The 16,875-nt window shown below is 43.2% G+C and overlaps 2 protein-coding genes across 2 annotated transcripts in view; both read right to left on the bottom strand.

Moving 5' to 3' along the window:
- Nucleotides 1-16,875, bottom strand: part of LOC122803461 — a 1,126,946-nt gene that overhangs the window by 433,642 nt on the left and 676,429 nt on the right. Inside the window, exon 4 of the mRNA XM_044073079.1 lies at nt 4,158-4,339. Within this exon, the coding sequence (XP_043929014.1) occupies nt 4,158-4,339 (182 nt within the window). The remainder of the gene's footprint in view (nt 1-4,157; nt 4,340-16,875) is intronic.
- LOC122803462 (interleukin-10 receptor subunit beta-like) overlaps nt 1-16,875 on the bottom strand; it is a 1,132,032-nt gene that overhangs the window by 797,072 nt on the left and 318,085 nt on the right. The window lies entirely within an intron of this gene.

Below are 16,875 nucleotides of genomic sequence, written 5' to 3'. Positions count from 1 at the left end.
CAATTCCTTTTGAGTCCACTGCCCCTGAATACATCTGCCCTTCATGTGCGCTCCCCATCCATGGTCTGAGACATCCGTTGTAATGGTTTGGCTGATATGAGGCTTGCTGAAAGGCAGACCCATGTTTGACTGACTTGCTTGTGCCCACCACAGAAATTCCTTTTGAAGGCATGGAATCAGGGGGATCAAGACTTCTAGGCTGTGACTGTGTTGAGACCATAGACTCCTTAGGTACCATTGCAGTTTCCTCATATGCAGTCTTGCCTGTGGAATCAGCAGAATGCAAGATGCCATGAAACCCAGGGCCTGCAGGATTTTCCTTGCAGTCAGCTGGGTTTGTCTTGTCAGACTTTTGAAATAATCCGGTATTTGTTCTTGTTTTTCTTCTGTGAGAAAAGCCATTTGGGTGCTTGTATCCAGCTTTGCACCCAGAAAAATTATTCTTTGGGATGGAACAAGTCTTGATTTCTGATAGTTGACTGTGTATCCCAAGGCCTGTAGTAGGCGGATGGCATAGCTCAAGTGTTTTAACAATGTTTGTTGGCTGTCCGCTTGTATAAGGCAGTCGTCCAGGTATGGGTATATTTGAATCCCCTGAAGTCTGCAATGTGCAATTACTGATGCCAGGCATTTCGTGAATACTCTGGGCAGTAGATAAGCCAAAGGGCAATGCTGAGAACTGATAATGCTCTGAACCTGCAAGAAATCTGAGGTGTCTTCTGCAACTTTGTCTGATAGGGACATGCAGGTATGCCTCCTTGAGGTCTAGAGTTACCAGCCAGGACCCCTTGCCCAGCATGGGAAGGAGCTGCTGTAAGGTCAGCATTTTGAATTTTGGCACGATGAGATAAGTATTCAGTGCGGACAAGTCTAGAATAGGCCTCCATTGCTTTTCTTTTCTTGGAACAAGGAATAGTCTGGAATAAAATCCTTGGCCTTGCTCTGTGAAAGGAACCTTTTCTACTTTTCTATTGCCTTCATTTGTAGTAGTTTGGAAATCTGCTTGAAAGCCTCTGCCCTTTGATTTGGTGGCAGGTTTGGCATGCCTTGTCTTCTTGGTAATGTATGAAAATGTAATCTGTATCCTTTGTCTATTATTTGCAGTATCCATTTGTCCTTTGTAATACTGTGCCAATTTTCTGAGAATAAAGATAACTTTCCGCCCAAAGGTGCTTCCAATTGAGCCCTGGTTGGCGGAGTCAAAGCCAAGTCATTGAGTTTGTCCTTGTGCAGTAGATGTAGGTCCTGCACTACCTCTCTGGGTAGGAGGCTGCCATTGACGTCCTCTGTAGGAGCCTCGAGCTTGCCCTCTACCTCTGTCACGCCAGTTTTTCCCTCTCTGAAATCTGTCTGTGTCCGGAAAAGACCAATTCTTAGAAGGCCAATTTCTGCTGAATCTAGGTGGTTGGACCTGGAGAAAATCTTTGACTGTTTGAACTGATTTAGCCTTTTCTTCAAATTTCTTTAAGACCTCTTGAGCCGTGGAACCAAATAACTTTTGTTTTTCCAGTGGTGCATCCAGAAGCTTTGCTTTAACATGATCTGGCAGTGTTTGTTCCTTCAGCCAAGCATGTCTACGTATAACTGCACCTGTCATTGCTGACCTACATGAAGCTTCCAAGGCATCATAACCACACTGTAAGAAATGGTTGCTAACCTGTTGAGAGTTATGCACCAGATCCTGAAGGGCCTTGCGGTCAAGGGGTTCAGGAGAGGATAGTTTTTTATGCAATTCATCTAACAGATACTCTTGATACTGTATCATATGGAATTGACAATTTAATGCTCTCATAGAAAGAGTGGAAGTAGTATACACTTTTTTACCCCATCTCTCTAAAGCCCTGGATTCCCTTTCAGAAGGAAGTGGGTTCTTGGCAGTGGTAGTTGTAACCCCTTTAGGGCCCTGGGAAATGGTTTCTGGGTCAGCAGAGTGGCCCTTGTAAAGGTATAGATGTGAGTCCGGGACCCAGTAGTACCTATCAGGTTTGAGAGGGGCCGGAGGAAGGGAGTCAGGGGAAGTACTAGACTCACAGTGCACATCCTCTATAACATTCAAAACAGGAGGAATAGCCAAAGGTCTATGCTGAGGTAAATGTAAAAAGGTCCTTAACCTCTTTCTGGAGTCAGAGAATTCCTGGCCTTGCCATTTGAAATGCTCTCTCATGGTGTGAAGGGTCTCCCCAAAGGAAAACTCTTCGGGTGGGGAGGCCGAGGGAATAGACTCCTCTGCATCAGAATCCTCGTAGGCCGGAAGGGCCTCCTCCTGGTAGTCCGAAGGACAGATTCATCTGAGGCCTCATCAGAAGACTGGGGATCTGTCTGCTCTACCCTGGGCCTTTTGCCTGGAGGAGGCTGAGAGCCCCTGTCTGGATGTGGCTGAGAGCCCCTGATTAAGGAAATAAGGTCCTCAGCCAAGGTTAAGATTTGTGAACTGGTAGTGGATCCCTGAGGAATAGCCTTGGGAGGGAGAGATTTTGGCTGTTTAGCAGCTTTAGCCCGTGTAAAGGCCTTAATGGACATGAATACAGGAGGCCTGGCTGCCCCACGTGCTGGGGTAGATTTATCCACAGAAATGGTGTCGGAAATTTCCTGAGCACCGGTTTCAGACGGAAATTCTATGACCGACTCAGGGATGGCCTCTGGTACCGAAGTTACCAGTTGTGCGGTGTCATCGGTCTGAAGCGGTAGAGATATGGCTTCAGAAGAGACCGAGACACTCGCGGTAGGCCTAGGCGTGGAGTCTGCCGGAACCGCATGTGCCAGTCCTTATCCTTTCGTTTTTTGGGTAAATGTGCTGTCAGAAGCTCCGATGGCATGATATAACAAAAATGATCCCCAAAAAATTCCTCTGCAAACTCTGCCCGACGCCTAAGAGTGCGTTTATTGAAGGAAGCACAGGCTGAACAGGCAGAGACGTCATGGTCTGGGCCTAGGCAGGGTAAGCAGTAAGAGTGGAAATCCTTATGAGGTATTTGTTTCCCACAAGACAAACAATTATTAACTTTAAGCGTTTGATCTGACATCGGCTGAGGCAAGAAAGAGTCCCCAACGGGGTACTTAGCTTTTTTGAAGTCTTCGGTAGCTGAAATCACAGTTGCTGGCCGACCGGCACTTGCGAACTGCTTCTGCTTCGGGCACCTTGCGGCAAGAAAGACTGAGGAACATGGCGTCGACTGACGTTTTTATACCCCGAGCGCTGTGACATCAGGAAAAGGGCGACATCAGCCGACGCCGGACCCAGACTTTGGAATCCGGCCAACCAAAGGGCTGCCTGAGGCAGGACAACCCATATGTAAGGACTGCAGATGCATCCTTGAAGGACATCAGACGAAGGCTTGATAGACTATGCAGACATCTGTAGCATACAGGACTCCGAAAGGGTCTCAGTAGAGGCCTGCGAAGAAATCGAGTCGGGCATCAGGGGCTGCGAAAGCGCCTCATTGATTTCCGAAGAACTGATGACCTGTTTAATGGTGGTGTCATCGGAAGGCTCAGTCTGGAAGATCTGCTGACTGATGGATGCCATATCAGTAGTCGGAGGTGAAAGACGAAAATAACTGGCTACAAACAGAGCTCTATGACTAATAGTTCTAGCTTTAAAGACAGCACAGACCCAACAGCGGGGTACGTTGTGATCTGGGTCTAAGCAAGTGACGCAGTAAGAATGGAAGTCTCAGTGTGGTATTTGCTTTCCACAGGCGAGACAGTTACTGACTTTTTCAGACATCGGTTAGTGCAAGAAAAAGGAAGGATCCCCAACGGGGTACTTAGCTTTAGACGTTTACAGCTGAAGTTGAAAATCTGGAAGCAGCCGACCGGCACTGTTGCAAACTGCTTCTGCTATCAGCTCCACGGTAAGAAAGACTGAGGTAATGGCGTTGCCTGCTCTCCTTTATAGCTCGGACGACCTGACGTCACCCAGCAAGCAACAGCAGCAGACGCACAAAACCCTGGCTCTGGTATTCAGACTGACTGAGGGCTACCACAGCATGGATAACCCAATGGTGATGACTGCAGCAGTGAGAAACGAAGATCAACATACACATTTACCTACAACTTGGGGTAAGTAAATTAAAGCTGAGTGATCAACAACATCTATAGTAAGAATGCACCTGCCCAAACCTTAAAATAAAAAAGAAAACTAAAGGAGGACTTACTGTCAGTACGTGGTTCAAATGCTTCAGAGTAACTCCAATTTGATGTGCAGGTTTTTGTTAATGCCTGAACCTTTGCAAAATGCAAGAAATACTCATTGTAGTGATCACTGAATGCAGTAGTCAGATCACATGCTGTGACTGAAACATTTATGCACTCCTTGGGTGTATGCCATTGGTTGTAACTGTAACCAAAAAAGAAAAAATATTTATGTTAAAAACAAACTAGAAAAAAACACCGTCTTGATACATCAAATGACTTTATACATACTATTTTGACTCTACACATTTTTGCAGTGAAGTACCACTGATCTAGGACATCCTCCTAAAACAAAAGTTTTCCATCATATTATGTGGTCAAGGAATTCTGCACACGTGAAAGATGGCATTCAGTTGAGTTTAGCAATGATTCATAAATCATGACATGCCAAAGTCTACGCCTGGAAGTAGCATTTTGACAAAGGAAATCCTAAAATGCGTGTGTGCTGGCAGAAGTAGAAACTGACCCTTGCACCAGCTTTTAACCACTACTGCAACCAACTACCTTTTCTTTAAATCCAGACATCATCCAAAGTGAAGAAAGGATTCTACTCAGGCCAATGTCTTACTTGCATTTACAAAATGTATGTAAAATTCGGATATGTCACACATGTCCCTCAAGATTTTGTGTCTCATGTCATTCACTCCCACGTGGCAATTAATATGTTGTCATATTTGCCAGGAGATAACATCCTTAGTGCCCTTGTAATGTCAGAAATTCTGGTGTCTTGAAGACAGCACACCGTAACCCACTCCTTGTCGAGCCTGGTCAGTGACAAGTCAGTGTGCCTCACAACAGTCACTCATCAGTAAAAAGTTTCTGTTGATGCTATGTTTGAGTGCATGTCTTCATCTTGTCCAGTGGTTAGGTGTTTTGATAAGTGACGTACGTGCAGACTAATGCACAGGTAATTATGTTAGAATACAAAAATATACAAAAGTCTACCCAAGGAATTATAGTCTTGTCCCAGATTTTGTAAAATTTAAAAGGAAGATGGAAAAAAAAAGGGGGTTAAACCTTCTAGGTAGTGCATTGTGTACTAAACAGGCAGGAAAATAAGAAAGGTAACTCAAGCTTTAGAAGTCCAAGAGGGAAGTCCAAAGACAGTTTACAGTAAGGGTCAGTCAGCTCAAGAGCAATCCTGGTTGGCTGCATGAGTGCTCTGTATTCTGGGTCTGTGTAATACAATAGGAAAGTAAATTTGTTCCATTAGTGTAAAGAAAATGACTACATGACTGACTTTGTGCTTACTGACAACAGAGAGGAGAGGGAGGAAATTTTAGTCAAATTAACACAAGAGGTGGACAACAAGGACACTGGTTTTAAAGTCAGAACAAGCCTATGGTGGTGGGACATATTTACAGCAATGTAGCTTCAGTAAAAAAAAGTTTTAGAAACAGTTCTAGCAACATAAATATTAGAACAAAACAAATGCAATTTACAATAAATCACACAATGTTTCATTTTTCTATACCCCAAAATGTTGGGGTGCTGATACTTTTTTCATAGTAAACTCTTATAATTATATTATTAACAATTAGATGCTACATTCCTTGGCCTTAACTGAATTCCCTCCCTTACACGTGTATGCCTCCAATATGCCCTACCATAAAAACAACTGCTTTTATTTATTTTCTTAAATTTTGGTAACTGGATAAGTAGACTGGTCAGCTGACCCTTTTTTCAGCCATGACTCGGGGCTCCAGAAGAGCAAAATACAAAAGTGAAAATACATCAAACATTATATGACAACAAAAATGTACACCAAAAGTAAATATGCACAGAAAAGGGGCAACAAGAAACGATAATATTCATATCTCTACCAATGTAGAAATATGTACAAGGTCAGAGGACTTCAGTAACCTCAAAGTCTCCAGAAAAAAAATAAAAAAAAAATAAAACAATCATTAATGGACATCAAGGAATGTGTGGCCCCACTATCCTTATCTTAAGCTGAAGTACTGTTTTCTTGATTACAACCCTCTTTCTACAAAGAGAAATCATATAGGAGACCATTCCATACCCTATTAGCTTGGTCTACACTTGTCAGATACATTTAGGGTCAAACAAGCAACAGGCAGATGTCAGAGGTCAGGTGAAAGTGCATTAGTTCACAGGGATGCACCCACTATTCACTGCATTATTTTGATCCTTCCTTCCAGCATGCTTATGTTCCAAGAGCACTTAAAAGGTTTGCTTATGTAAAATGGCTAAGGCTACTACATCTGGCTATACACACCATAACAGTGTTAGGATCATAGAAGTTTCTAGGCTATTGGCCCTGGGGCCCTTATAAGCCTAGCCAAGAGTTTAGCCCATGTTTAGATAAGTCAGCACCTGATGCCCTGTCCAGCAGGAATACGGGTGGAAACCCAGGGGTGTTATTTTCTGTTTCCCATCCAGTTATCCAGGTTGCACTTAAAAGGGGGTAAAGAGATACTCTTCTTGACATGGAGAGGGTCTATTCCACAGATGGGGGAGTCTCTGGAAGACAAATCTGTCCCCACCAACCAGTCCTACTGATGTCACAGACCAAGTTGAGGCCGCGTGTGCAGGTTACTCGACTGGAGCTAGACTTGCGGATATGCAGCAGTCCCATCAAGGTGGGGTCCAAGATCATCTTGTATAGCAGACAGAGGTCACCTCTGAGGAGACTGTATGAAACTGAGTAGAGGGATAGAACTTTTAGTCTGTGTATGGCAGATGTTTGAGGCCACGGATTCTCCTGGTGAGGAAAGTACAGTTTTGTACCTACCATAAATGTAGATGTCCGATAGGTATGCATCTGCAGTCATAACATATGGGTTGTCCTGCCTCAGGCAGCCCTTCGGTCGGCCGGATTCCAAAGTCTGGGTCTGGCCTCGGCTGATGTCGACTTTCCCCGTCAGAGCGCCTGGGGAATAAAAGCATCAGCCGACGCCATTTTCCTCAATTTTTCTTGCCCCAGATGCCAGGTGCCCTCTAGGAAGGCTAAATTTGGATAAATGCTGAAAAGTTCCAAACATTTGCAAATTATATACATGAATAAACAAACAAATACACCATAATAGGTTCCCCCAGCTAGCTAAAAGAGGGGTAAGCACCCTAGGAATACCAAAGAGGGGAAGGAGGGAGGGTAATCCTGACTGCAGATGCATACCTATCGGACATCTACATTTATGGTAGGTACAAAACTGTACTATGTCCTTCAAGGATGCATCTGCAGTCATAACGTATGGATAGAATACCATAGCCAATCTGGGGGAGGAGGTACTAAGAAAGGGATGGTGTAGTTAAGATCCCCTGCAGGACTGCAGTAGCAAACCCTGCTCTGGATCTAGAGTATAAAGGTAGATTGTAATGTTTGGCAAATGTATGCACGGAGCTCCAAGTAGCAGCTTCTAAAATGTCCTTGGTAGCCACCCCCCTTAGGAAGGCTGTAGTGGTGGCCGTGGCCCTTGTGCAGTAAGGCCTGATATTTTCAGGAACTGTCTTTCCATGAAAGGAGTAGCAAAAGCGAATGCAATTTCCTATCCATTTTGAAATTGTCTGTTTGGCAATTGCTCTTCGGTTGACCTCTGCCTCTAGAGCGCCTGTTCCTGCCTCTCTGGGCTCTGTTCGAGTCTGGAAAGGACCAATTTTTTGTAGGTCAGTTTCTGCTGAATCTCGGTGGTTGAACTTGCAGGAAATCCTTAACTGTTTGCACAGATTTTGCTTTTTCTTCAACCTTTTTTAGAATCTCCTGAGCAGGGGAGCCAAATAAATTTTGTTTCTCCATTGGAGCATCGAGGAGTTTAACTTTGACATGGTCTGGCAAAGATTGCTCCTTCAGCCAGGCATGTCTACGAATAACTGCCCCAGTCATAGCTGATCTAAAGGAAGCCTCCAGTGCATCATAGCCACATTTTAAGAAATGATTACTAACCTGTTGTGAGTTATGTACCAAATCTTGAAGGGATTTACGGTCTAGGGGTTCAGGTGAGGAAAGTTTCTTATTCAATTCATCTAACAAATACTCTTGGTACTGTATCATATGGAATTGACAGTTTAATGCCCTGACAGAAAGAGTTGCAGATGTATACACCTTCTTACCCCATCTCTCTAAAGCCCTAGACTCTCTATCAGAGGGTAGGGGATTTTTGGCAGTAGCGGCTGCAACCCCTTTAGGGCCCTGAGAAATAGTTTCTGGGTCTGCAGAATGGGCTTTATACAGATGGGAATGAGAATCCGGGACCCTGTAATATCTGTCAGGTTTGGCAGGGGCCGGAGGAAGAGTATCAGGGGCTGTACTGACATCATTGTACACATCATCAATTACATTTAGAACAGGAGGTATAGCTAAGGGCCTATGCTGAGGCAAATGCAAAAAGGTCCGTAATCTTTTTCTAGAATCAGAGAAATCCTGACCTTGCCATTGAAAGTGCTCTCTCATGGAGTGCAAAGTCTCCCCAAAGGAAAACTCTTCAGGAGGGGAGGCCGAAGGGATAAACTCCTCTGCATCTGAATCCTCATAGGGCGAGTAAGCCCCTTCCTGGTGGTCTGACAAGTCAGATCCATCCGTGGAATCATCTGAGGAGAGTGGTTCGGAGGGGTCAGTCCTGGGCCTTTTGTCTGGAGGAGGTTGAGAGGCCCTGTCTGGGTGAGGTTGTGAACCCCTAATTAAGGAGATAAGGTCCTCAGCCAGGCAGAGGATCTGTGAACTAGAGGAAGGCCTCTGGGTAGTAGATTTGGTAGGCAAAGCGTTTGAAAGTTTGGCAGCTTTAGCCCAAGAAAAGGCCTTAATGGACATAGAAGCTGGGGGGCCTAGCAGCCCCACGTGCAGGGGTAGAAATGTCCAAAGGTATGGTGTCAGACAAATCCTGAACACTAGCTTCGGTAGGTAGTTCTGAAGCCGACTCAGCCGGGGCCTCTCGGGCCTCGGTGGTCGGAATTAAGGTTTTGGAAGCAGGAATCGCCGAGGACTCGGTTTCGGCCGAACCGACACTCGCAGTGCCTAGCTGTGGTTTCAGCGAAACCACGGACGCAGTGTCGGTCCTTTTCCTGCTTTTGACCATATCGAAGTCGAGTCTCCGACGGCATTTTATAACAAAAGCGGCTCCAAAAAATTCCTCTGCAAACTCCGACCGACGTCTAAGAGTTCGTCGGTTGAAGGAGGCACAGGCTAAACAGGCCGATACGTCGTGGTCTGGGCCTAAGCAAGGAAGGCAGTAAGAATGGAAATCCTTATGAGGTATTTGTTTCCCACAATTTAAACAATTATTTACTTTGTCTGACATTGGCTGAGGCAAGAAAGAGTCCCCAACGGGTACTTAGCTTTTTCAAGTATTCGTAGCTGAAATCTCTGGATCTGACCGACCGCACTTGCGAACAGCTTCTGCTGGCACGCGCAAGAAAGACTGAGGAAAATGGCGTCGGCTGATGCTTTTATACCCCAGACGCTCTGACGTCGGGGAAAGTGCGACATCAGCCGAGGCTAGACCCAGACTTTGGAATCCGGCCGACCGAAGGGGTGCCTGAGGCATGACAACCCATATGTTATGACTGCAGATGCATCCTTGAAGGACATCCTCTGTGGTCTCTCCAGCTGTTGCATGTGCTTTGCAAGGTACATGCCGCAAGGGGCATTCTACTCAATAATGGGTCTTATAAGGGAAGAATACAAGGATGTTATGACCGCCTTGTCTCTAGATGAGATGCCCTTACTTATGAGGTGGGCCATATAGGAAGCTTTCCATACAATGGAAGCAACATGGTGGTCAAAAGTCAGGTTGCTATCAACCTGGGTGCCCAAATCGCTCACAAATGATGGTGTGGTTAGAATGTGGTTATTAATGTGATAATTTGTGGGGATGCCACTCTCCCCCAAAGGGGTGATGATGCATTTTTTGGTATTCAGCTTGAGGCCATATTTCTGGCACCAGTCATTTGTTTGGGTGAGACTCTTGGAGGATGTCCACATTACTAGGAGAATTGATGACAGCGCCAGCTTGCAGTCATCTGCAAACCTGGTCAGCCATTGCCCACTGGTTTTGGCCTGCCCCTCAGAAAAATATAAAGACCTAACCCTGGGGTATGCAGCTCATTATGGGTTTACTGCTTGAGGGGGCTTCCCCTATTTTGACTAGGTGGGTTTTATCAGTAAGCCAGTTTGCTACCCATCTGGTAACATATGGATTGATGCCTAGTTGAGAGAGTTTATTACACGAGAGTGGGAAATAGTGTCAAAGGAAAAGTACAGTTTTGTGCCTACCATAAATGTAGATGTCCGATAGGTATGCATCTGCAGTCATCACATATGGGTTGTCCTGCCTCAGGCAGCCCTTCGGTCGGCCGGATTCCAAAGTCTGGGTCCGGCGTCGGCTGATGTCGCCCTTTCCCCGACGTCAGAGCCTGGGTATAAAAGCGTCAGCCGACGCCATCTTCCTCAGTGTTTCTTGCCCCAGATGCCAGGTGCCCTCAAAGGAAGGCTAAATTTGGAGAAATGCAATAAATTCCAAACATGCACAGAAATATATAAGTATATATATATACAAATATCGGACATCTACATTTATGGTAGGTACAAAACTGTACTATGTCCTTCAAGGATGCATCTGCAGTCATCACATACGGGTAGAATACCATAGCCAATCTAGGGGTGGAGGATCTATGTAAAGGATGGTGTAGCTAAAATGCCCTGCAGGACTGCCGTAGCAAAGCCTTCTCTGGATCTGGAATATAAAGGTAAATTGTAATGCTTGGAAAATGTATGCACGGAGCTCCATGTAGCAGCTTCTAAAATGTCCTTGGTAGCCACCCCTCTTAAGAAGGCTGTGGAGGTGGCTGTGGCTCTGGTGGAATGAGGTCTAATGTTAGCTGGCACAGTTTTTCCATGAAAGGAATAACAAAAACGAATGCAATTCCCTATCCATTTTGAAATTGTCTGTTTGGAAATTGCTTTTCCTTGTGCACCAGCAGCATATGCTACCAACAGCCGGTCAGTTTTTCTGTAGCTTTTAGTTCTGTCCAAGTAGTAGCGTAACTGTCTGTGTATGTCCAGGGTGTGCAGAAGTTTCTCCCCTTTGTTTTGTGGATTTGGAAAGAAGGTAGGCAGGTGAATAGCTTGGTTTAATGAGACCCTGGATACCACCTTTGGCATAAATGAAGGAATGGTTCTCAATGAGACTCTATCCTGATGAAAAATAAGAAATGGCTGTACTGCCATGAGGGCCTGTAACTCAGATACCCTTCTTGCTGAGGTTATGGCCAGAAGGAAGGCGGTCTTCCAAGAAAGCAACTGTAGTTCTGCAGATGCTGCTGGTTCAAAGGGAGGCAGAGTTAGTTTTTCCAACACGAAGTTAAGGTCCCAAGTAGGCACTGGAGGTTTCCTTGGAGGATTGATGTTTTTAATTCCACTTAGAAACTGTCTTAGGAGAGAATGAGAAAAGACAGGTGGATCAGTATTGTACTCTGCTGAAATTGCTGAAGCATGAATTTTAATGGAAGAGTAAGACAGGCCATTGTGGAGCATTTCTGCCAAGTATTCCAGGATATGTGCCATGTTCATCACTGTTGCATCTAGGCCCTTTGTGGTGCTCCAAGTGTGAAATCTCTTCCATTTTGCTGAATATGCCTTTCTTGTGGAAGGTCATGAAGCTTCCATGATGATATACTTCACTCTCTTGAATAGCTTATCCTGAGGAGGAGTCAAGGTATTTTCCAGGCTGTTAGTTGCAAGGTTTTCAGGTTGGAATGCAGAGTTTTGTAATTGTGCTGTGTCAGGAGAAGTGGCCATTGAGGAAGAGGCCATGGTTTCGTGTGTGACATGCTCTTTAACAGTGGGTACCAGAGCTGTCTTGGCCAGTCCGGAGCTATCAGAATCACTTTTGGCTGCTCTGTCCTGATCTTCAGTAAGACCTTGGTCATTAATGGAAGAGGTGCAAATGCATACACTGTTAGAGTCCTCCAGCTGAAAGATAGGGCGTCCACTTTCCATGCTTGTGGGTGGTATGTCCTTGAGCAGAATTTCTTCTGCTGATGATTGTGGGGGGAGGCAAAAAGATCTATGTCTGGCCTTCCCCATGATTGTGTTATCTGTAGGAAGATGTCTGGGTGCAGCATCCATTTGTGTGCATCCATGATATTTCTGCTTAAGCTGTCTGCCAGTATATTGTCTTTTCCTGGCACAAACTGGGATTGCAGGTCTATATTGAGTTTCAAGGAAAGTTCCCATAGATTCATTGCCAGTCTGCAAAGAGGGTAGGAATGGGTGCCTCCTTGCTTGTTTATGTACCACATAACTGTGGTGTTGTCTGTCCTTATTAGCAGGTGGCCTTGATGCAGAAAGAGTTTGAAGGCCTCGATTGCATGTATCACTGTCAGCATTTCCTTTTGGTTTATGTGCATGCGTTGCTCCCTTTGTGACCATAGTCCTTGAATACATTTGCCCTCCATGTGTGCTCCCCAACCGAGGTCTGAAGCGTCCGTTGTAATGGTTTGGCTGACTATTGGCTTGCTGAAGGGCAGACCCCTGTTTGACTGGCTTGCCTGAGCCCACCACAGAAATTCCTTTTGGAGGCATGGAATGAGTGGGATCAAAGTTTCTAAGCTGTGACTGTGCTGAGTCCATAAACTCCTTAGGTACCATTGTAGTTTCCTCATATGCAGCCTTGCTTGTGGAATCAGAAGAATGCAAGATGCCATGTAACCCAGGGCCTGCAGGATTTTCCTTGCAGTCAGCTGAGTTTGTCTTGTCAGATTCTTGAAGTAATCCAGTAGTTGTCTTTGTTTTTCTTCTGTGAGAAAAGCCATTTGGGTGGTTGTGTCTAGATCTGCACCCAGAAAAGTTATTCTTTGGGATGAACAAGTCTTGATTTGTGAACGGTGAACGTTGACTGTATATCCCAAGGCCTGCAGTAGGTGGATCGCATAATTCAAATCCTTTACCAAAGTTTGTTGGCTGTCCGCTTGTATAAGGCAGTCGTCCAGATATGGGTATATTTGAATCCCCTGAAGTCTGCAGTGTGCAATTACTGATACCAGGCATTTTGTGAATACTCTGGGCGCAGTAGATAAGCCAAAGGGCAATGCTGAGAATTGATAATGCTCTGAACCTGCAAGAAATCTGAGGTGTCTTCTGCAACTTTGTCTGATAGGGACATGCAGGTATGCCTCCTTGAGGTCTAGAGTCACCAGCCAAGACCCCTTGCCCAGCATGGGAAGGAGTTGCTGTAGAGTCAGCATTTTGAATTTTGGCACAATGAGATAAGTATTCAGTGCGGACAAGTCGAGAATAGGCCTCCATTGATTTTCTTTTCTTGGAACAAGGAATAGTCTGGAATAAAATCCTTGGCCTTGTTCTGAAAGAGGAACCTTCTCTATAGCTTTCATTTGCATTAAGTTGGAGATTTGTTTCAAAGCCTCTGCCCTTTGATTTGGTGGCAGGTCTGGCATGCCTTTTCTTTTTGGCAATGTGTGAAAATGGAACCTGTATCCTCTGTCTATTATTTGCAGTGTTCATTTGTCTCTTGTAATACTGTAAAAAACGTGTAGACCAGAAATCCTCACCCTGGAGTGTTATAAAACGTTTCAGCAAAAGCAATGAATAAAAATCTTGTGTTCCACTTCCTTAAAGTTGTAACAAGTATAACAGCAAATCTAAAGATCCTCACGACAAAATGATGAACCAAGTAGTAAAATAGAAATCTTTATTCCACAAAAACGAACTCCAACACAAGCACTTTCACCCGTTTATAACGGGCTTTTTCAAGTGTGATTTGTATATACCACAGCTCTTCTATATATATGCTGGGTTGTTGAGTTAATTAATTGTATAATTGATTAATTAAATTAATCAACCATACTTTCATTATTTAAAAATGTATATACATTTAAAAACTATTTAAACATGTGCTTTTTTGTCACAGTAATAATAACTATACAGAAATGCATTACATTACATCCTATTATCTTCAGTAATAACCAAATAAAAAACTTAATAATGTTACCTCCTTTTTAATGTTTGAATGTAACAACTGCATTAAATACTTGTTTCCTATATACACTAGTTGTTAGTCAAAAATGATTGTGTTTACAGTTGTGTGTAACACTTTCCAAATACATAAATTGATCTTACATATTGCTGTTATGTGAAATATAAATAATGTTATACTAAATAAAAATAATTACATTATTTGATATTTGCCCTATGAAAGTCATTAAAGCACCTAATGTTAAAATCAAGTTGTGAAAAAATATGTATATACATTACCTAAACCTAGATAAGTATAAGATCATAAATAGTTCTAACATAAAATTCATTTTATAATAAGTTTCTGTTGCAAGGAGTAATGCAGTTTGAAAAACACAACATACATACTTGCATACCATAAATGTAAAAAATGCAAAAAAGTGCAAAAAGTACAAAAAATGTTTGTGTGTAGGAGTGCATGAAGATACACATAATTTGTGACTTATAATTTGCTGTGCCTATCTTTCAAAATACAAGCCAAACTAATTCCGTCATTCAAACCAGGGCTTTGTAGCGTCAAGCCTCAACTGCCAAATTAGCTCTTTGATGTTTAGAGCATTCTTCCAATCACCACCCCTCTTGTCATAAACTACCCTGTCCACGACAAAGAAACGGATAGAGACGTTGGCACACTGTTCTGAATGCTTAACAAAAGCATTAGTCTCCTTTTTTGTTTTAATATCATTCATGTGCTCATATATCCTACGTCTAAGTTCCCGTTCTGTTTTGCCAATATAAAATGATAAACAATTTTGACAAACTCCCACATATACTACTTTAGTTGAATAACAGGAGAAATACTCTTTAGATGTTATGGTAATACGTCTAGAGGGTATGGTGATTTTGTCAGTGTTTGCAATGTACTTGCATTGATGGCACGTACCACATGCATAAGAACCTTTATGTTTGGGCACTATATTAGTGTACAAGTTTTTGTTAGAGCTAGTTTTGGTTTCAAAGATACCCTTCAAGTTAATACCTCTTTTTTTTCTAACAAGCGAAATTTTGTTAGAAAACATATTTTCAAATTCATCTTGCATATGAACAATGGGCCAAAAATTACTTGCTGTACTTTCAATAAAAAGTGCATCCTGTGAATAGGTGTATGTAAAACTACTGCCAAAGTTGTCTTCCAATTTGTTCTGCCTCTTAGGAATAATGGCTTTAACCCCTAAAAGCGGTGGAAAATGTGCATCTCTTTTTCTTGTAACTTCACCAAGAATGTCCTGAAACAATTCTTCAGGGTATCCTCTGTCCAAGAAAGAGCTTCTAAGAAATTCTGTCTCTTCAAAAAACAAATCCTGTGTGCTGCAAATTCTGGATGCACGCACTAGTTGTCCCTTAATAATACCCCTCTTAACGTGCAAAGGGTGCCCACTGCTAAAATGCAAAAAGGAGTTACTATGTGTCTTTTTTCTGTATATTTGGGAGACAAACCCAACATTGTTAGGTTTTTTAGTTAGTTTGATGTCCAAGTAATGTAAACTACTTCCATTAATTTCATAAGTGAAACGTAAAAAACTGGTGGTTTGAGTTAAATATTTAATGAAATCCTGAAAGTCCCTTTCAGAGCCTGCCCAAAAAATACAAATGTCATCCAAGAATCTCCTATAGAAGCTGATGTATTTGCTCCATTGGGTGGAATGGATAAATTCTGTTTCCCATTTACTCAAAACTATGTTTGCGTCCAATAGTCTCCGGAGCAGGTGGAATTACAGAACCACTTAGCAAATTTGTGGATTTTCAACTAAAAAACTATGTAGCAAAACTAAAATACATTTGCAAGGACTCCTGGGAATTTCTAAGTAGTTTAGATCAAAACATGGACAATTCTAGGTTATACATGGTTACCATAGACATCGTTGACCTATTCCCCAGTATCCCTCATGAACAGGGGTTAGACTGGTTTGGGGAGGCAATTAGTAAGGAATCTGGCCTCAGTAATTGTATGGTCAACACCTTACTAGAGTTTATGAGAATAATTTTAAACAACAACTTTATATTCTTTAATGGGGAGTTCTTTAAGCAAATCAGTGGGGTGGCCATGGGGGCTCCATGTGCCACTTCCTCATAAACATAGTTTTGAGTAAATGGGAAACAGAATTTATCCATTCCACCCAATGGAGCAAATACATCAGCTTCTATAGGAGATTCTTGGATGACATTTGTATTTTTTGGGCAGGCTCTGAAAGGGACTTTCAGGATTTCATTAAATATTTAACTCAAACCACCAGTTTTTTACGTTTCACTTATGAAATTAATGGAAGTAGTTTACATTACTTCATAGGTTCATAGGTTCATACTAGGCTATCTGCCCGAGGGCATTTACAAGCCTAGCCCATCGTTTTGTGGCTTACGCCACCCCTTTAGTATGGGGAACTATACCCATTATTTTGCTGTGCCTCTGTCGAGCAGTGACACTGAGGTAATCCCTGGGGTATATCTGCGATCTCCCATCCATTGGTCAAGATTTCTCTTGAACAAGGCCAGCAAGGTGCTCTGCCTCACATGTACCGGGATTTTGTTCCACAGCATAGGGAGTCTTTGGGTGATGAATCTATCCCTCCAGCACGCCCTATTAATAGCCGTGTCAAGGTTTAAGTCTCCCCTTGTGGCTCTGATGGATCTAGATTTTTGAGGTGAAGCATATTCATCAAATCTGGGTTTGACATGGCCTTGTATGTTAGGCAAAG

This window comes from Protopterus annectens, chromosome 5.part1, assembly GCF_019279795.1.
Source record: "Protopterus annectens isolate FY-2018-M chromosome 5.part1, PAN1.0, whole genome shotgun sequence".
In the NCBI taxonomy this organism is placed as follows: domain Eukaryota; kingdom Metazoa; phylum Chordata; order Ceratodontiformes; family Protopteridae; genus Protopterus; species Protopterus annectens.
Note: the sequence above shows the minus strand (reverse complement) of the source record. Positions and strands in the feature narration are given on the sequence as shown.